At 43.3% G+C, this 20,739-nt stretch overlaps 1 protein-coding gene across 1 annotated transcript in view; it reads right to left on the bottom strand.

Annotated features, from left to right (window-relative positions):
* Positions 1-6,323: 6,323 nt before the first annotated feature.
* Positions 6,324-20,739, bottom strand: part of cdc25b (cell division cycle 25B) — a 34,547-nt gene continuing 20,131 nt past the window's right edge. Inside the window, exons 12-16 of the mRNA XM_067981468.1 lie at positions 16,262-16,324; positions 15,455-15,553; positions 14,646-14,779; positions 9,471-9,588; positions 6,324-8,926 (exon numbers count right to left, since the gene is read on the bottom strand). Coding sequence (XP_067837569.1) covers positions 8,786-8,926; positions 9,471-9,588; positions 14,646-14,779; positions 15,455-15,553; positions 16,262-16,324 — 555 coding nt within the window. The 3' untranslated portion in view covers positions 6,324-8,785. The remainder of the gene's footprint in view (positions 8,927-9,470; positions 9,589-14,645; positions 14,780-15,454; positions 15,554-16,261; positions 16,325-20,739) is intronic.

Here is a 20,739-nt window from a genome sequence, read left to right as displayed (position 1 = left end):
CCTCTTTGGATCTAATGCTATCCCTAATTTCTTTTGTAAGCCACGGTTGAGCCATCTTTCCTGTTTTATTATTGCGCCAGACAGGAATGAATAATTGTTGTAATTCCTGCTCACATTCTTTAAATATTAGCCATTGCCTATCCACCGTCATCCCTTTTAGTAAAGTTCCCCAATCTATCATAGCCAACTCGCACCTCATACTTTCGTAATTTCCTTTATTTAGATTCAGGACCCTAGTTTCGGATTCAACTACTTCACTCTCCATCTTAATGAAGAATTCTATCATGTTATGGTCGCTCTTCCGTAAGGGACCCGGCACAACAAGATTGTTAATTAATCCTTTCTCATTGCACAATACCCAGTCTAGGATCGCCTGTTCTCTAGTTGGTTCCTCAACGTATTGGTCTAGAAATCCATCACGTACACACTCCAGGAATTTTCCCCTAAAGTATTATTACTAATTTGGTTTGACCAATCTATATATAGATTAAAGTCACCCATGATTATAGTTGTACCCTTCTTGCATGCTTCTCTAATTTCCTGATTAATGCCCCCCCTTACATCTCCACTACTGTTTGGGGGCCTATAGACAACCCCCACCAACGTTTTCTGTCCCTTGGTGTTTCTTAGCTCCACCCATATAGATTCCACAATGTGATTTTCCGAGCCAATATCTTTCCTCACTATTGCATTGATTTCCTCTTTTACTAACAACACTACCCCACCTCCTTTCCCTTTTTGCCTGTTCTTCCCAAATATTGAATACCCCTGGATATTCAGTTCCCATCCTTGGTCACTCTCCAGCCATGTCTCCGTAATCGCAACTATATCATAACCGTTAATATCTATCTGCGCTGTTAATTCATCTAGCTTATTGCGAATGATCCGCGCATTAAGACACAATGCCTTTAGACTTGTCTTTTTAAGATTGCTAGTCATCTTAGTTTTATTTTGCACTATGGCCCAATTTGTTTGTCGCCCTTGTTTTCTCTGCCTTCCACTATTGCTTCTTCCCTTTCAGTCTTTTGTTTCTATCCTTGTTTCTCCCTCCTCTGTCTCCCTGCTCATGTTCCCATCCCCCTGCCATTCTAGTTTAAACCTTCCCCAACAGCACTAGCAAACACCCCCGCGAGGACATTGGTCCCGGTCCTGCTCTGGTGTAACCCGTCATGCTTGTACAGGTCCCACCTTCCCCGGAACCGGTCCCAATGTCCCAGGAATCTAAATCCCTCCCTCCTACACCATCCCTGCAGCCACGCATTCATCTGGTCAATTCTCCTGTTCCTGTACTCACTAGTACGTGGCATTGGTAGTAATCCTGATATCACTACCTTTGAGGTCCTGCTTTTTAATTTATCTCCTAACTCCTTAAATTCACCTTGCAGGACCTCATCCCTTTTTCTACCTATGCCGTTGGTACCGATATGGACCACGACTATTGGCTGTTCACCCTCCCCCTCCAGAATGCCCTACAGCCGCTCCGTGACATCCTTGACCCTAGCACTAGGGAGGCAACATACCATCCTGGAGTCACGTTGGCGGCCGCAGAAACGTCTCTCTGTTCCCCTTACAATTGAATCCCCTATCACTATAGCCCTGCCACTCTTCTTCCTCCCCTCCTGTGCAGCTGAGCCACACAGAGGAATGTCATGCGAATGTGTTCGGTGCTTGGACACAAATCGCAGACAGTAATTTCTAGACTTTGTTCCAAATGATAATTCCGTTTTTATTACCGATACTGTAATGTAACTCTATTCCCATTTGCACCTTAGGGTGAGTTCAGAAACAAATAACAGCGGCCATCGCATACACAACTGGTGTAAAATCCCGTTCATGACATTTGACAAGCTGACTCAGACATTTTTTACTGGTGTATCAGTGAAGGTGGGAATGGCAGGTGACCAGGACTTGGTGCAGATAGGATATGAGCAGCAGAGTTTTGGACAAGCTGAAGTATATAGAGTGTGAAATATTGTCCCTGGCAAGGAGAACATTGGGGCAATTGAGTACGGAGGTGACAATGGCACTGATGAGAGTTTTAGTGGCTGATGGGCTACGGCAGGAGCCGAGGTGAGCAATGTTAGACTTGGAAGTAGGTGGTCTTTGAGATAACGAACAGTCTGATTGAGCCTGAGACATTGGCCAGGGAGAAACATGGAGTCGGTGGTGAGGGCTTCAGTCTTCAGCTGGTGTAAGTTAATACTCATCCAAGACTGGATGTTGGACAAGCAATCTAACAGCACAGTAGCAGTGAGGTGGAAAGCTAGAACTGGGCAGGCAATTAGGAAAGCAAATGGTATGTTGGCGTTTATTGCAAGGGGGTTGGAGTACAAGAGTAAGGAAGTCATAATACAATTTTTAAAAAATTCGTTCATGGGATGTGGGCGTCACTGGCGAGGCCAGCATTTATTGCCATCCCTAATTGGCCATGAGAAGGTGGTGGTGAGCCGCCTTCTTGAACCGCTGCAGTCCGTGTGGTGAAGTTTCTCCCACAGTGCTGTTAGGAAGGGAGTTCCAGGATCTTGACCCAGCAACAATGAAGGAACGGCGATATATTTCCAAGTTGGGATGGTGTGTGACTTGGATGGGAACGTGCAGGTGGTGTCATTCCCATATACCTGCTGCTCTTGTCCTTCTAGGTGGTAGAGGTCGCAGATTTGGGAGGTGCTGTCGAAGAAGCCTTGGCGAGTTGCTGCAGTGCATCCTGTGGATGGTACACACTGCAGCCACAGTGCGTCGGTGGTGAAGGGAGTGAATGTTTAGGGTGGTGGATGGGGTGCCAATCAAGCGAGCTGCTTTGTTCTGGATGGTGTCGAGCTTCTTGAGTGTTGTTGGAGCTGCACTCATCCAGGCAAGTGGAGAGTATTCCATCACACTCCTGACTTGTGCCTTGTAGATGGTGGAAAGGCTTTGGGGAGTCAGGAGGTGAGTCATTCGCCGCAGAATACCCAGCCTCTGACCTGCTCTTGTAGCCACAGTATTTATATGGCTGGTCCAGTTAAGTTTCTGGTCAATGGTGACCCCCAGGATGTTGAAGGTGGGGGATTCGGCGATGGTAATGCCGTTGAATGTCAAGGGGAGGTGGTTAGACTCTCTCTTGTTGGAGATGGTCATTGCCTGGCACTTGTCTGGTGCGAATGTTACTTGCCACTTCTCAGCCCAAGCCTGGATGTTATCCAGGTCTTGCTGCATGCGGCTCGGACTGCTTCATTATCTGAGGGGTTGCAAATGGAACTGAACACTGTGTAATCATCAGAGAACATCCCCATTTCTGACCTTATGATGGAGGGAAGGTCATTGATGAAGCAGCTGAAGATGGTTGGGCCTAGGACACTGCCCTGAGGAACTCCTGCAGCAATGCCCTAGGGCTGAGATGATTGGCCTCCAACAATCACTACCATCTTCCTTTGCGCTAGGTATGACTCCAGCCACTGGAGAGTTTTCCCCCTGATTCCCATTGACTTCAATTTTACTAGGGCTCCTTGGTGCCACACTCGGTCAAATGCTGCCTTGATGTCAAGGGCAGTCACTCTCACCTCACCTCTGGAATTCAGCTCTTTTGTCCATGTTTGGACCAAGGCTGTAATGAGGTCTGGAGCCGAGTGGTCCTGGCAGAACCCAAACTGAGCGTCGGTGAGCAGGTTATTGGTAAGTGCCGCTTGATAGCACTGTCGACGACACCGTCCATCACTTTGCTGGTGATTGAGAGTAGACTGATGGAGCGGTAATTTGCCGGATTGGATTTGTCTTGCTTTTTGTGGACAAATTGTACAGGGCTTTGGTGAGACCTCACCTGGAGTACTGCCTATAGTTTGGGTCTCATCATCTAAGGAAGGATATACTTGCCTTGGAGACAGTGCAACGAAGGTTCACTAGATTAATTCCTGAGATGAGATGGTTGTCGTGTGAGGAGAGGTTGAGTAGAATGTGCCTATACTCTCTGGAGTTTAGAAGAATGAGGTGTGATCTCATTGAAACATATAAAATTCTGAGGGGGCTTGACAGGGTAGATGCTGAGAGATTGTTTCCCCTGCCTGGAGAGTCTAGAACTAGGAGGTATAATTGCAGGATTAAGGGTTGGCCATTCAAGAGGATTGTGAATCTTTGGAATTATCTAGCCCAGAGGGCTGTGGATGCTGAGTAGATGGATTTTTGGACTCTGGGGGAATCAAGGGATCGGGCAGGAAAGTGGAGTTGATCAGCCATGATCTTATTGAATGGCAGAGCAGGCTCAAGGGGCCGGATGGCCTACTTCTGCTCCTATTTCTTATGTCCTTATCAACGTATATGTGGAAGCTCACCCAATGTCATGAAGTCGCCAAGGGGCAACAGAGACAAGGAAGAGGAGGGGGCTAAGTTTGGATCCTTGGGGGATGGGAAATTGAGCCATTGCTGGAAGCTACTGTCAGCCCCAGCACTCTTGCCCGAGCCAGGTGATAGGTTCAAGCCCCACTCCAAAAACTTGAGCACATAATCTAGATTGACACATCAGTGCAGTACTGCACTGTTGGAGTTACGATCTTTTGGATGGGACATTAAATTAGGGCCCCGTCCACACTCTCAGGTGCATGTAAAAAATCCCACAGAACTATTTGAAGAGCAGCTAAGTTAAACAGATGATCCAGCCATTTATTTCAATACTGTATGCAAATTGGCTGAAGCATTTCTCTACAACAGAGACTCCACTGCAAAAGTAGTTCATTGGCTGTGAAGTACTTTAGGATGTCCTAAGGTTGTAAAAGGCACTATATAAATGAAGTTCTGGCTATGATCGGATAGCTAAAGGTGGAACCAAATGAGGGGAATCCCAGAGCTAGACAAAAGGAGGAAAGGCATTGGAGGAGGTACAGTGCAAAAGAGTCAGTCAAAAAAGTAATGCTTGTCACTTTGGTTTGGGCTGTGTGCATTTTTCAATTTTTTTTATTAAAGAGGCAGAAGCCAGATTGGAGACATAGGTAGAGAGCTAGGAGACAATACTTCAAGGTTAATGCTGATCTTGAATGAATGAGTGGAATGACTATTTTTAAGCAATTGACACCAGTTCTCCTGTAGTACTACTGATCTTCAGCTGGTGAAGCCTCACAGAAATTGCAGGCAATGGCACCAATATTGGTGAATAAAGGATTCATGAGCTCCTCACATTTGTTCATGGTGAGGACCGGAGGGGCAAGGGAGAAAGGTTTGAGGAGACAATCTCTAGTGGAGTAACTAAATAGGGTTTATCTTTGCTTTCCAGGATGACACCAAAGTAATGGGTAGCTTCAGCAGGAGGAAACAAGGCCTGATGAAGCACAATATGGTCAAGCTAGAGCTGGTAATGGATGTGTGGGTATGCTGGAGTTTATCTTTGAGGTTTTGCTCAGACAGCTCAAAAACCTTTGACAGGTATAGGTTTACATAATTTATAGGCAAATCTAGTGATGTTCCAGATGAATATTCAAGCCTTCAAAGCTAATGAGCAACATGCCCGAAGGTACAAGGAAGTGTGCATACTTATACAAATTTTTACCTAGGATGGATAGTTTCATTCACTTGTAACTATTGCAATTGTATACTTAATTCATGTGTCTGTTACCTTGATGCAATCTGAAATGATATTATTTCTTAAAGTAGTCATTCCCACTTTCCAGGAGAGTTTGCAAATAGAAACGGGACTGTGGGTTTTACATAGTGGTGCACCAAATAGAAAAGCACAGAAGGTGGATAGTGAAATTATGTAAGAACTCCATTCAGAGCATGGAAAAATATAGTAATGGTTTACTATACCATGGATAGCAGCATAGTTACACAGGCTAAAAAGAAATCTTCCATCCCCATAGAGCCAAAGTGTGTGTTGGGGTGGGTAGACTATGCAAAAGGTACTGTGAAAGAGGGTAAATAGTGAAAGGTTGTCTCTACTAAAAAGTAAAATTGCTGGAAATACATTTGCAAGAAGACAGGTTACATGTGTGCTCTTCAGCAGAAGAGTTTCCACTGGTTGGCAAACCAGTAACAAGGGAGCAGACACACTGCTCCATTTAGGGGGGGGGTAGAATTGGGAAAGTTTTCAGCTTTCAGTCTCTGGGAGAATTAAGTTGAATGAGTTTGAGGGTAATCTGATCAGAGAATGAGCACATAGCTCTAACTGAAGAGCTAGCACTCAAAGACCCAATATCCTCCTCTATCATTTTTCTTTTGTACACACATGAAACACTGTACAGTACATTGCAGCACAGGTCCCATGAACTAACCCTGTGGGAATACAGGAACTTTCAGTGCAAAAGTACAAGAGTGTCATTTTATCCAAGAAAATGTTTTGTCATTGATGGGAAAAAAAAAATCCATTTGATTTTCCCCATCTATAGCCATTTATTTTCTTGCACTTAAGGCAGTTTGGCTAAAATAGGGACATTTCTGTAGAGCATACAATTAAACCATACTTGCATTATTACAGCCACATTGCAAAATAAGCATCACACTACACCAACTCCCCACCCCTCACTTCACACTGTTCACAATTGTCAATATCCAAGGCAGTAATGACCAATATACAAATATTTTCACGAGCATGCAGATCATGGAACATAAAAACATTGCTTTGATCATTTTAGGCAGTACATAAACAGATTAGTCTAATATCTAACTTGGGTGGGAAATTACAGCTCGAAACATTCAAAAAGGCACAAGTTGGGCAATTGGTCAAGTATAAGGCTTATGTACATTATGAGTAGAGTAATAAGTTAAGTTGGCCCATAAATAGATAGAAATTGTGGTGTGCTGAAATGTACAAATACTAGGACATTCCTGTAGGTTCAAAGGTGGAGTGCTGCAACTAGAACTTCAACAGCAGAAGGGTAACAAGCCAATCAACCCAACTTTCAGGACTGCATGTATACTGATTTCACAATTACTTTATAATGTCTATTGGCAATGATAAAAAATTACTTAGACTATTGAGTCAGTGGAAATCAGGCACTCTTAAGGCCTTTTGAAATGACTCAGTAAAAGAGCCTGTTCCATTAGTAGCACTGAGAGTTGTGCTGCACTCAGCTTGAATGCTTTATCTTGGATCCCACAGAAGTTAGACATGGCTCATTTAAACTAAGGGAAGGGGGAGGACTACTTTGTTCAAGGTACCTCTGAGGGGGGGAAAAAAAAACTTTTTTTTAGAAAAAAAAAGTTACATGAACAAAGGATTGACCAACAGGTAAGAATCCTGAAATGGTCATGGTGTCATAAACCAGACAAGTCCTGGAGCCAATCTCTAGTTGCCCACCCCAGAAAAGAATGCCATAAACACCACACCTCCTCCCCTGTATAAACAGGAATGTATTGAATAAAGCCAAAACTCCAAAGACTTTCCTTCCCCTTCAAGTCACTAGTCTCACATTTTACCACTGATCTTGTTTCTCTACCATGGTAGATGGAAAGGATGTAAATTTTTAAAATAATTTTTAAAAAAGGTAAGAAAATGATGGAAATTCATAAAGGATGATTTTTGAATTGTCCAGGAACAGAGTAAAATCCTATAATAGATCCATGGTTCATCTTGGCACTGGAATAGCAAGTTAAAAAAAAACTGTTCTTTACCATTTAAAACTTGCAAGTGTGCACCACTACTGTTTAGCACATTTCCTGTGCAAAACCAGGAACTTGTATGCAAAACCCCAGCATACATTTTCATTAACTTATTTACCTGATTGAACTAATATTAATTTTCAAAGAAATGCCAAGCACAAAATGTGGACGACACAAAATGGAAAATGTTGGCAAAGCTTTTTTAGTTTTAGCACTGAATGCAAGTATTCTGCATCATGTGTTCAAAATGTATTCTGTGTTTTAGTTCAGAACGTCAGGAGAGCTGGGCTCCTAATCCAAATATTAAGTGCTGTGAAGGTTGTTAATGTAACGAGACTTAAAGTGGTTTTAAAACAGTTTGGAAGATCAGAAAAGTTAACCATCTTGTGTGCTAGACACTCAAATTTAAGAACTATTCATTTGAAAAATATGGACTACGCCGGTGTACGATAAAGGATGAACAGAATAGACTGAGTTACAGTCCAGGAGTGTCAAGCAAAAAGCTCGTCTGATTACTTCAACCTATTAAAAAATTAGGTCAAGTTATGTTACTCCCAATTCACGTTAGGAACAAGTGGAAGTAAATTAGCAGTGATCTTAAATCATTTTATAGTGAGTTTTTAAAAAAAAAGTCTGCAGGCCCAATATCTGTTGGCACTGTGGCCTCACAGGGCAGATTTACATGATGGAAGATCATACAAGTGGATGATAGAAACTCATTCACCCCTTCCCTTTTCTCCTAAAAAAAGTCATTATTCATGTAATTAGCCAGTCTGTTGAGAAAGCTCTATGAGCCTCCAGCAATATTCTAAACTCTTCGCCAGTGCCCGAATTAACAACACCCCAAATAAGCCACAAGGTGTACATAATGGCTTTAAAACAGCCAACCAGAAACCCATCAGGTTGATCAACCTTTTACACAAGTTTATACATCAGTGAGCTTTACACTCCAGTGTCTGTTGAGGAAGTTATTTACTCCATTCTAGGCACAAGTGTTTTTTTTTTAAAACAAAAATAATTGAATCTGTGGTCCCTGCCCACGTCACTAGTTCAACAGTGTGCAGAACTGGTAATGGAACATCACACTGCTGTTGAAACTGGCCGCTGCGTCCCAATTAACTGCAGTATCCACTGCCGGTGACTTGAGGCATTACTGTACAGTATCGTGGAACCAGCCCAGAAGTTCAGTGAAAGAAAGCCTTCCACCAATCACAAAAGGTAATCATCTTCACAACTTCTTCAGCCGGCTGTACATGTCCCTCTTGCTTCGTTCACCAGCCCATGTCCTGCTTTTAAAGCGGAACTTCCGAAGATCCTCTTTGAAATCTTCATGATTCATTGGGCGGTAACTCTCTGGTTCGCAGCAGGACTAAATGGAAAGGAAAAGGAAAAGGGCAATGTTATGCATGTGGTCTTGTCCGACATTGCATCTTTTTAGATCTCTAAAGAGCTATTTTATAGAGAAACCCAAGCAACAAAACGAATTGTCTGGGAACAGCAAAATCCACCCATGGTCACTCACTTTTACAACAAGCACAGGGCTCAAGATAGGCAAGACGACAAAAATCAAGTGGTGGTTAGGTGTTGCCAGTCTTGGGTTTCCCAGAGTAACAACTATAACAGATGCAGTGAGTAAAAGATATTGTCTGGCAGCCACCTCAAGACACTGGCTCATGTAAGATCTTGTACTTTGCACTAGCCCAGGCAATTCTGAACTTACCATCCATAAATTCCTCCAAAATGCAACTACAGCTAGCTATCTAGACTGGATGACAAACCCAGTGATACTACACATTTGAGCATGGAACAAGTTTCTCTACAGTCTAAAAGTAGACAGGAGTGGACCCATATTCCTATTTCACCAAGAAGGGGCAGGGCATGAGCCACTACAGTGGATACAAAATAATCCTTACTTTAAACTTTGGGAAGAATTCCTTGTAGCCACCCTTCAGGATGTATAGCTCTGGGTAGTGCAGTTTTGGGTAGTCTGTGCCATTCACCTCACGGTCCTTTTCACGTAGAAAACGGCACCTGGAAAGAAGGGTTGATTAAAGAAAGAAACATCCAAGAGGTTTGGTATTTGGCCTCAATTTTAAAAAAGGCACAACAAATGGATTGTTTAAGCTTACCTTCCAATAACTATCACTAACTACTTCCTTCATTAAAGACAATCACGTGCTAGTAAGTACAGGAATAGGAGAATAGATCAGATGAATGCATGGCTGGAGGGTTGGTGCAGGAGGGAGGGGATTTAGATTCCTGAGGAATTGGGACCTGCACAAGTCGGATGGGTTGCACCTCAACAGATCCGGGACTAAATATCCTTGCAAGGGGGTTTGCTACTGCTGTTGGGGAGGGTTTAAACTAGAGCGGCAGGCGGATGGGAACCTAAGCAGGGAGTCAGAAAAGAGTAAAGTTGAGAGAAGCAAGAGAGGAGAAGACCCAGGGGAAATTTACAATACAAACAGTTGTTCAAGAACAAGTGAAAGGGAAAAGCGTAGAGCAGCAGAAAGTGTGCTTTAGGCACTACAGAAAGTGAAAACTAGAAGGTGTAAAGCGATTAACCCAGCATCAAAGGTCAGGCTAGGGTGTGTCGCCCAACTAAGTTCCATATAGAAACGCACGGAGTATAAGGAATAAATTAAATGAACTACAGGCAAATTCAAATTGGAGGGTATGACATGATAGCTATTACTGAGACATGGCTGCAGGATGGTCAGGATTGGGAACTAAATATACCGGGTTATAAGGTCTACAGGAGAGATAGGGAAATGGAAGAGGGGGAGGAGTAGCCTTAGTGATTAGAGATGAAATCACTTCAATGATAAAAGGAGGATATAATGAGAGGTCAGCAGCCAGAGACCTTATGGGTTGAATTAAGAAATAGGAAAGGATCTAAGACTATAGTGGGAGTTGTGTATAGGAGCCCTGGCAGCAGCTCTGAAGTGCTAGATTGTATAAATGCAGAGATTAGACAAGCGTGTAAGAAAGGCATAGTGGTCTTAATGGGGGACTTTAACCTTCACATAGATTGGGGAAAGCAGACTAGCAACTGTCAGAAAGGTAGTGAATTTCTAGTGTGTCCAGGATAGTTTTCTACAGCAGTATGTCCTAGAGGCAACAAGGGGGCAAGCCATACTAGATTTAGTAATTGTAAACAATTTTACAACACCAAGTTATAGTCCAGCAATTTTATTTTAAATTCACAAGCTTTCGGAGGCTCCGAAAGCTTGTGAATTTAAAATAAAATTGCTGGACTATAACTTGGTGTTGTAAAATTGTTTACAATTGTCAACCCCAGTCCATCACCGACATCTCCACATCAGATTTAGCAATGAGTAATGAACCAGATTTAGTTAATAGCTTGACTGTGTGTGAACATCTATCCAATAGTGATCATAACATGATCGAGTTCAAGGTAGTGCTTGAAAGGGGAAAAAAAGTGAATCAGCTGCTAAGATTCTAGACTTGGGTAAGGCAGACTTCAATGGGATGAGACAGAGACTGTCCACAGTAAACTGGGCAAATCTGTTAATGGGTAAAACGACTGATGATCAGTGGGAAAAGTTTAAAGAAACATTTAACGAGATACAGAATCGGTTTATACCCGAGGGGCAAGAACTCTACTTGCCAAAAAAACAGCCATGGACAACTAAAGTAGTAAGGGACAGTATAAGACATAAGGAAAGGGCTTACAAAAAGGCAAAAAAATGGCACAGATCCTGGCAAATGGGAAAGATACAAAGATCAACAAAGGGTCACAAAACAGATAGTAAGAGCTACAAAAAGAGTGTATGAAAAGAAACTTGCAAGGGATATCAAAGCCAATACGAAAAACTTTTATAGTTATATTATGGAACAAAAAGGGTGGTCAGGAGCAGTGTTGGCCCCTTAAAAACAAAGTGGGGATATTGTCATTGACAATGGGGAAATGGCGGACATGTTGAACAATTACTTTGCGTCAGTATTTACAGTAGAAAAAAAGAAAGAGGATAGCATGCCGGAAATCCCAAGAAAACTAATATTGAATCGGGGACAGGGACTCAATAAAATTAACATAAGTAAAACTGTAATGAAGAAAATAGCGCTAAAGAGTGACAAATCCCCAGGACCAGATGGTTTCCATCCCAAGGTTTTAAAGCAAGTAGGTGAGCACATTGTAGATGCCCTAACTCTAATCTTTCAAAGTTCTCTAGATTCAGGAACTGTCCTTCTAGATTGGAAAATTGTACACGTCACTCTGCTTTTTAAGAAAGGAGAGAGAGGGAAATTGGGGAATTATAGACCAGTTAGCCTAACATCTGTTGTGGGGAAAATGCTGGAGTCTATAATTAAAGATAGGGTGACTGAACACCAAGAATTTTCAGTTAATCAGAGAGCCAGCATGGATTTGTGAAAGGTAGGTCGTGCCTGACAAACCTGATTGAATTTTTTGAAGAGGTGACTAAAGTGGTGGTCAGGGGAATGTCAATGGATGTTATTTGATAAGGTCCCACATAAGAGACTGCCAGCTAAGATAGAAGCCCATGGAATCGAGGGAAAGTATGGACTTGGTTAGGAAGTTGGCTGAGCGAAAGGCGACAGTAGGGATAATGGGTAGGTACTCACATTGGCAGGATATAACTAGTGGAGTCCCGCAGGGATGTGTCTTGGGGCCTCAATTATTCACAATATTTATTAACGACTTAGATATGAGACTTTCTATACCTGTCATCGGCAAACTTAGTCGAAAAGATTGGTGGCATTGTAAGCAGTGGAGATGAAAACATAAAATTACAAAGCGATATTGATAGATTAGGTGAATAGGCAAAACTGTGGCAAATGGAATTCAATGTAGACAAATGTGAGGTCATCCACTTTGGATCAAAAAAGGATAGAACAGGGTACTTTCTAAATGGTAAAAAGTTAAAAACAGTGGATGTCCAAAGGGTCTTAGGGGTTCAGGTACATAGATCATTGAAGTGTCATGAACAGGTGCAGAAAATAATCTAAGGCTAATGGAATGCTGGCCTTTATATCTAGAGGACTAGAGTACAAGGGGGCAGAAGTTATGCTACAGCTATATAAAACCCTGGTTCGACTGCACCTGGAATACTGTGAGCAGTTCTGGGCACCGCACCTTCGGAAGGACATATTGGCCTTGGAGGGAGTGCAACGTAGGTTTACTGGAATGATACCCGGACTTCAAGGGTTAAGTTACGAGGAGAGATTACACAAATTGGAGTTGTATTCTCTGGAGTTTCGAAGGTTAAGGGGTGATTTGATCGAAGTTTAAGATATTAAGGGGAACAGATAGGGTGGATAGAGAGAAACTATTTCCACTGGTTGGGGATTCTAGGAGTAGGAGGCACAGTTAAAAATTAGAGCCAGACCTTTCAGGAGTGAGATTAGAAAACATTTCTACACACAAAGGGTTGTAGAAGTTTGGAACTCTCTTCCGCAAACAGCAATTGATACTAGCTCAATTGCTAAATTTAAATCTGAGATAGATAGCTTTTTAGCAATCAAAGGTATTAAGGGATATGGGCCAAAGGCAGCCATGATCTTATCAAATGGTGGAGCAGGCTCGAGGGGCTGAAAGGAACAGGAGTAGGCCAACGTTCCTATCAAATAGCTTCCAATTTTATGCATGCAAATATTTTGTTCTACACCAAAGTTGTAACAACTCCCTCCCTACACCCAAGACTGATGTGATCCAGTCAGCCAGCATAGTTACTGAGTAAAGACCACCTTTTTTAATCATTTACCTCTTGATTCAAAATGTAGGGACTTGCTTCCACAGGTGGTGGCCTTCTTGGAGCCTCAAAGAAGCAATGCATACACCTGCCTGGACAATGCTGGGAGACCAACAGTCAAAACCTGTCCTCATCCAATACCAGCAGAAATGGTAAACCTTGACCAGTTTGTCCACTAGTCAGGAACATAAGCCACTCTACTCGAGCTTCAGCTACACAAGCAATGCACCCCCTATTCTAGGACACTAAAATGTCCCGATCGTGCATAAGCTCCTCACCTACAGGTGGCCCCATCTATTTGGTTTCCTTTCCCTACAGATCACTAAAGTCTCAAATGGTATGCTTTACCACCCAATATTTTAATTCAGCAAAGCAAGAGTATCCAAGCTTTTAGCCTTCAGGTCACTTAGGTCCACACTATAAAGCATTACATACCCATAGCTAGTGCAAAGACACAAAAAGTAATCAAAAAGGCAATTGGAATGTTGGTCTTTGTCTCAAGGGGATTAGTCAGAACCTTGGTCAGGCCCCATTTGGAGTATTGCATTATTCTGGGCACCAAACCTCAAAACATGTTAGCCTTGGAGGGGGTACGGTGCAGATTTACTGGAATGATATCACAGCTTAAATTAACAGATTGCATAAACTTGGTTTGTATTCAAGTTTAGAAGCTTGGAGTGATCGAATATCGATGTTTAAAATGATAAAAAAAAAGGATTCAAGAGTAAATATGGAGAAACTATTTTCTCTAGTTCTGGGTTCCCCACAAGAGGGTATAATCTTAAAACTAGAGCTGGGCCATTTAGGAAAATAACCAGGAAGCACTTTTTCCCCCCCACACAAAAGGTAGTGGAAATCTAGAACTCAATCCCCTAAAAGGCTAGGGAGCTGGGGGTCAATTGAAATTTACAAGACTGAGATTGATAGATTTTTGTTAGACAAGGGTATCAAGGGATATGGAACAAAGGTGAGTAAAGATTTGATCAAATAGCAGAACCAGCAAGAGAAGCTGTCCTTTATATAGTTTAAATCTATGTTACCATTAGTTTGCATATATTGAAGTTACTGCTAGTAACAGCCCTTTCCAAGCCCACAAAATTCTAATAGGACAAATCAGCAAATACAAAACCACAAAAAAGGTCAAGTTGTCACATGTAATCCACTGGCTGAATTTTACACACCCTGGATATAAATAAGCCTGGTTTTCAGTTACCCTTTAACAGCACAAATTCTAAGTTCGTGTACACTCAATGGCATGCATCAACCAAGGGAAGTAGAGTGCCTCGAAATACTAGTATGATGGGCTCCCAATTGGAGCAGATTTACTACTAATTGCATGAAGCTACAACTTACATTCGTGGGGCCCGCTCAGATGAGAACTCGCAGTGGAAAATGATAATCACTCGCTTAGCCCCATCAACTGGAACAATGGGTTTCTTCAGCAGAAGATTCTCCACCTCATCCTCCATGTGCAAATTTAAAGCACCCTTAAGGAAAAATTGACAAATCAGATCACATTTCTGCTAGATGTGCAGCTTGATACATACATGATTGTGACTATTGATGGTGCTGAATTACAAATGTGCCATGAAGTCACCATGCTATCTCCACAAGTTTAAATTTAAAGATTCCTTGACAGCTTACTGTGCAAGGGCATTATTCCCTGTAGCAAAAAGCAGATCACCTTTGGCTCAATTCAAGTCAGTGCTGATATCAAGCCAGGACACAGCCCAGGGAAGTTACAACTGGACTTGGCACTCAGCTTTTGTTTTTGGGGGGGGGGGGGTGCATGGGAAAGGGAGAAAAAGGAAAACGGATAAGGGAAGGGGGATTAAAAAATTCTAATTCTAGATCAGTTTGCAGACACCTGTCGCAAAGTGCATTGTGAGGATTGTAATGGCTTAGATAGGATGTTTCTTGTGAAAGCCAGCAACAAATGCAGTGATTAATGCTTGCTGGCCCTGTGAAACTAAACAGCCTGAAGAAAGTTGCATTATACTACACAAGCTCATTAGTTTTCTTTATTATTGAATCAGACACTGTTCAGATAAAAGGCTCCAACACATAACATCTTGAAAGTTGGTGTGCACAAAATAAAACCCTCAGCAAGATCACTTCAGACATTACCATGCAGTACTTTGGCAGTTCACATAGAAACTTACTTTAATGTGTCCCCCTTCATACTCATATGGATATCGGCAATCAAAGAGCAGGAACCGCTCGACTATTCCATTAAATTTTCCATTCACCAATTGAATCACCTGAAATGCATTAAAGAAAAGAAAGTATCACATTCACTATCCATAAAAGTCAGAGTTACAGCGCTACATCATAAACTGACAGAAACCAACGCAATCCAGACCTTCGTTAACATCTGGTTAGAGGTTTGCAGGTTCAAATCCCACTCAGGACTCAGCACAGTCTAGGCCGACACTTCAGTGCCGGACTGAATGTGTGCTCCTGTCTTTCAGATGAGAAATCAGAGGCCCTGGCTGCCTAGGTTCTAGGTGGATGGAAGCAATCCAGTGGCATTACTCAGAGCAGGGAGTTCTCCTAGAGAACATCCTTCCTTCAGGGAACTGAAAGTCCCATATCAGTGCAATTCTACACAAAGCATAAATCACAGATCCAAAAAGGAGATAGATGATTTTTTTAAAAATTGCTTGATCTGTATTTGAAAATTGGGTGATGCCTAGAGAACATGGAGCCACCCAGCAGTAGTGTGATGTACTGGCAGATGGCATTTGAGATGAATCATCACAGTAAAAATATTAGCTCGTGTAAATTTTCCAAAAGTGCACTGTACCAATATGCTAAATAGGCCTAGTGACAACACAAACTTACTATAAAATGGAAGTTGGTAACAAGTACTTAAGCTAGCACTTCACAGCTAGTCCACATTAGTCCCACAATGAGGAAATATCTGCCCTCTACAACGTCGGTCAACAAGGCATTCTGTAACTACTTACCATCTCTGCAGTTATATATTGTAAATCTTGGTGCCTTCCTTCTACTGTAGGCAATATATATGGCTGGAAAGAGAAAGTTCATAAACTGAGTACAAAGAGGCACACAAGTTATATTTATAGGTCCATACAATATACAATCACAGCCACAGTGGATACATCAGTGCCTAGTCTCTCTAGTACTAGAAGTTACTTGTGACTAATTTCCTCCACTCCCTATAAAGATCTGAACCCAAAGAAATACTCGGTCACTACACTGGGAATCAGGTTACATCCAAATTCGTATCTAGTCTAAATAGAAACAGTACAAAATGCTGGTTGGGTTCGGACATCTGATTTGCAACTTTAAGGGCACAACCTTAAAATGAGAGACAGGCCATTTGGGGTGATTTCAGTAAGCACTTTTCACAAAGGGTAGTGGAAATCTGGAATGCCCCAAAAAGCAGTCAAGGCTAGCTAGGTCACTGGCTGAGAATTACTTTTCACGTGTAATCACTGGTGTAATGTAGGCCAAATGGAGCAGCTAATTTGCATACAGCAAGGTTCTACAAATAGCAGAGATAAATGTACAGTATGGTAATAACTAGGTTATAAAATTGACTTTTAGGACAGTACTAGAACCATCAAGGATCCTGCATAGTAAAATCTTGGACAATAAATGGTACATGCAGCAGGTTCAAAATTCAGATACAACCTTATCTTCTCCTCTCATATCTGAGATTTTCCTACAAAATGCAGTTACCCAACCATCAGGAAGATCCCAAGCTTGATCCTAGATTAGAGTTAGCAGATCTCAACTAGGAGCAGTTGAAACACTGCAGAGACTTAGTGTCAAGGTGAGGGTGGAAGTCATAGTTCTTGCTACTAGTCTGCAAGCTTATGTATGGACACTGAAGACAGGTGCAATGGCTCCTGCAGCCAAATAACCTGTTGACATCCAGGCCTATATGTAAATGGCCATTTGGCTAAGCTATTTGAGGGCGAACGGAATCAATGGAACTGTACACCCGGAAGGAAGTCAAAACCCCAAGAGAAGAAAATTGTCAAAAGCTGGTTATCAGTAGTTCAAATTTAGTTAAGTCCATTGGCATTAGGGTACATGGAAGATATGCACAACTCCAAAGAATGCTCCCATGCCACGACATCAACAGCCCAGTTCAGGCATCAAGTGACAGCAAGCTTGACAAGCCAGAAATCTGAACATGTTCACACAGTATTGGCTTATCCAAGAAAAAAAGTTTGATGCAGCCTGGACAGATTAAATTTCAAAACTTGCACACAAACATACCATTTATGGCATTCTGCAGTGACAGGTACCTTTACTGCAAAGCACACTTGACATTTAACATGGTGAAAATTCAGTCTAAATTATGGACATAATAGTTATGGCTTTTGCAGTATTAGAATAGGAGGTCATGTGGTTAACCTCAAGTCTAACTTCAAAAAGGTCACTAGTCACACTTGTAGGTGTGACGCACACAAATTGTTCCATTTGATAGCTCCGTTGTGTGATGAATCAGAGAACATTACACTATTAACACTAAAAATGTAGCGTTAATCTGAGCTTCAAAGCATATCTCTAACAAGTGCTCTTAAAAGCTTTAGAATTTTCCATCTAGCTGGCCTGTAATCCCAAACACCTTGCACACCCAACAGGTATAAATATTCTTGCAACACATTTAAATCTGTATCGCAGATCCCTGATGGAGATTAGTGTGCTACCATTTGTGGAACAAAACCACAGGTTTGATCCAGGATCTATTCTGGATCAGGTTAAATCAGCTAGGGTTTCGGCTTCAGATTATATTTCAGTGATGTGGGAGGGTGTAGATCAGGATAAGACAGGTCCCATGTTAAAAGAATCTGCAAAAAACAATGTCTGGGCTCGGATGTAGGATGGTTGGTGTCTCAGTGCCTCCACGAAGAGAGAAAACATTATTGCAAGCTATTTTTTTTTTTAATTCGTTCACGGGATGTGGGCGTCGCTGGCAAGGCCGGCATTTATTGCCCATCCCTAATTGCCCTCAAGAAGGTGGTGGTGAGCCGCCTTCTTGAACCGCTGCAGTCCGTGTGGTGACGGTTCTCCCACAATGCTGTTAGGAAGGGAGTTCCAGGATTTTGACCCAGCGACAATGAAGGAACGGCGATATATTTCCAAGTCAGGATGGTGTGTGACTTGGAGGGGAACGTGCAGGTGTTGTTCCCATGCGCCTGCTGCCCTTGTCCTTCTAGGTGGTAGAGGTCGCGGGTTTGGGAGGTGCTGTCGAAGAAGCCTTGGCGAGTTGCTGCAGTGCATCCTGTGGATGGTGCACACTGCAGCCACAGTGCGCCGGTGGTGAAGGGAGTGAATGTTTAGGGTGGTGGATGGGGTGCCAATCAAGCGGGCTGCTTTATCTTGGATGGTGTCGAGCTTCTTGAGTGTTGATGGAGCTGCACTCATCCAGGCAAGTGGAGAGTATTCCATCACACTCCAGACTTGTGCCTTGTAGATGGTGGAAAGGCTTTGGGGAGTCAGGAGGTGAGTCACTCGCCGCAGAATACCCAGCCTCTGACCTGCTCTCGTAGCCACAGTATTTATATGGCTGGTCCAGTTAAGTTTCTGGTCAATGGTGACCCCCAGGATGTTGATGGTGGGGGATTCGGCGATGGTAATGCCGTTGAATGTCAAGGGGAGGTGGTTAGACTCTTTTGTTGGAGATGGTCATTGCCTGGCACTTATCTGGCGCGAATGTTACTTGCCACTTATGAGCCCAAGCCTGGATGTTGTCCAGGTCTTGCTGCATGCAGGCTCGGACTGCTTCATTATCTGAGGGGTTGCGAATGGAACTGAACACTGTGCAGTCATCAGCAAACATCCCCATTTCTGACCTTATGATGGAGGGAAGGTCATTGATGAAGCAGCTGAAGATGGTTGGGCCAAGGACACTGCCCTGAGGAACTCCTGCAGCAATGTCCTGGGGCTGAGATGATTGGCCTCCAACAACCACTACCATCTTCCTTTGTGCCAGGTATGACTCCAGCCACTGGAGAGTTTTCCCCGATTCCCATTGACTTCAATTTTACTAGGGCTCCTTGGTGCCACACTCGGTCAAATGCTGCCTTGATGTCAAGGGCAGTCACTCTCACCTCACCTCTGGAATTCAGCTCTTTTGTCCATGTTTGGACCAAGGCTGTAATGAGGTCTGGAGCAGAGTGGTCCTGGCGGAACCCAAACTGAGCATCGGTGAGCAGGTTATTGGTGAGTAAGTGCCGCTTGATAGCACTGTCGACGACACCTTCCATCACTTTGCTGATGATTGAGAGTAGACTGATGGGGCGGTAATTGGCCGGATTGGATTTGTCCTGCTTTTTGTGGACAGGACATACCTGGGCAATTTTCCACATTGTCGGGTGGATGCCAGTGTTGTTGCTGTACTGGAACAGCTTGGCTAGAGGCGCAGCTAGTTCTGGAGCACAAGTCTTCAGCACTACAGCTGGGATGTTGTCGGGGCCCATAGCCTTTGCTGTATCCAGTGCACTCAGCCGTTTCTTGATATCACGTGGAGTGAATCGAATTGGCCGAAGACTGGCTTCCGTGATGGTGGGGATATCGGGAGGAGGCTGAGATGGATTATCCACTCGGCACTTCTGGCTGAAGATGGTTGCAAACGCTTCAGCCTTGTCTTTTGCACTCACGTGCTGGACTCCGCCATCATTGAGAATGGGGATGTTTGCAGAGCCTCCTCCTCCCGTTAGTTGTTTAATTGTCCACCACCATTCACGACTGGATGTGGCAGGACTGCAGAGCTTTGATCTGATCCGTTGGTTGTGGAATCGCTTAGCTCTGTCTATAGCATGTTGCTTCTGCTGTTTAGCATGCATGTAGTCCTGAGTTGTAGCTTCACCAGGTTGGCACCTCATTTTTAGGTACGCCTGGTGCTGCTCCTGGCATGCTCTTCTGCACTCCTCATTGAACCGGGGTTGATCCCCTGGCTTGTTGGTAATGGTAGAGTGAGGAATATGCCGGGCCATGAGGTTACAGATTGTGCTGGAATACAATTCTGCTGCTGCTGATGGCCCACAGCGCCTCATGGATGCCCAGTTTTGAGCTGCTAGATCTGATCTGAATCTATCCCATTTAGCACGGTGGTAGTGCCACACAACACGTTGGATGGTGTCCTCAGTGCGAAGACGGGATTGCATCTCCACGAGGACTGTGCGGTGGTCACTCCTACCAATACTGTCATGGACAGATGCATTTGCGACAGGTAGATTGGTGAGGACGAGGTCAAGTAAGTTTTTCCCTCGTGTTGGTTCGCTCACCACCTGCCGCAGGCCCAGTGTGGCAGCTATGTCCTTCAGGACTCGGCCAGCTCGGTCAGTAGTGGTGCTACCGAGCCACTCTTGGTGATGGACATTGAAGTCCCCCACCCAGAGTACATTTTGTGCCCTTGCTACCCTCAGTGCTTCCTCCAAGTGGTGTTCAACATGGAGGAGGACTG

The sequence above is a fragment of the Heptranchias perlo genome, chromosome 1 (genome assembly GCF_035084215.1).
Source record: "Heptranchias perlo isolate sHepPer1 chromosome 1, sHepPer1.hap1, whole genome shotgun sequence".
Lineage (NCBI taxonomy): Eukaryota > Metazoa > Chordata > Chondrichthyes > Hexanchiformes > Hexanchidae > Heptranchias > Heptranchias perlo.
Note: the sequence above shows the minus strand (reverse complement) of the source record. Positions and strands in the feature narration are given on the sequence as shown.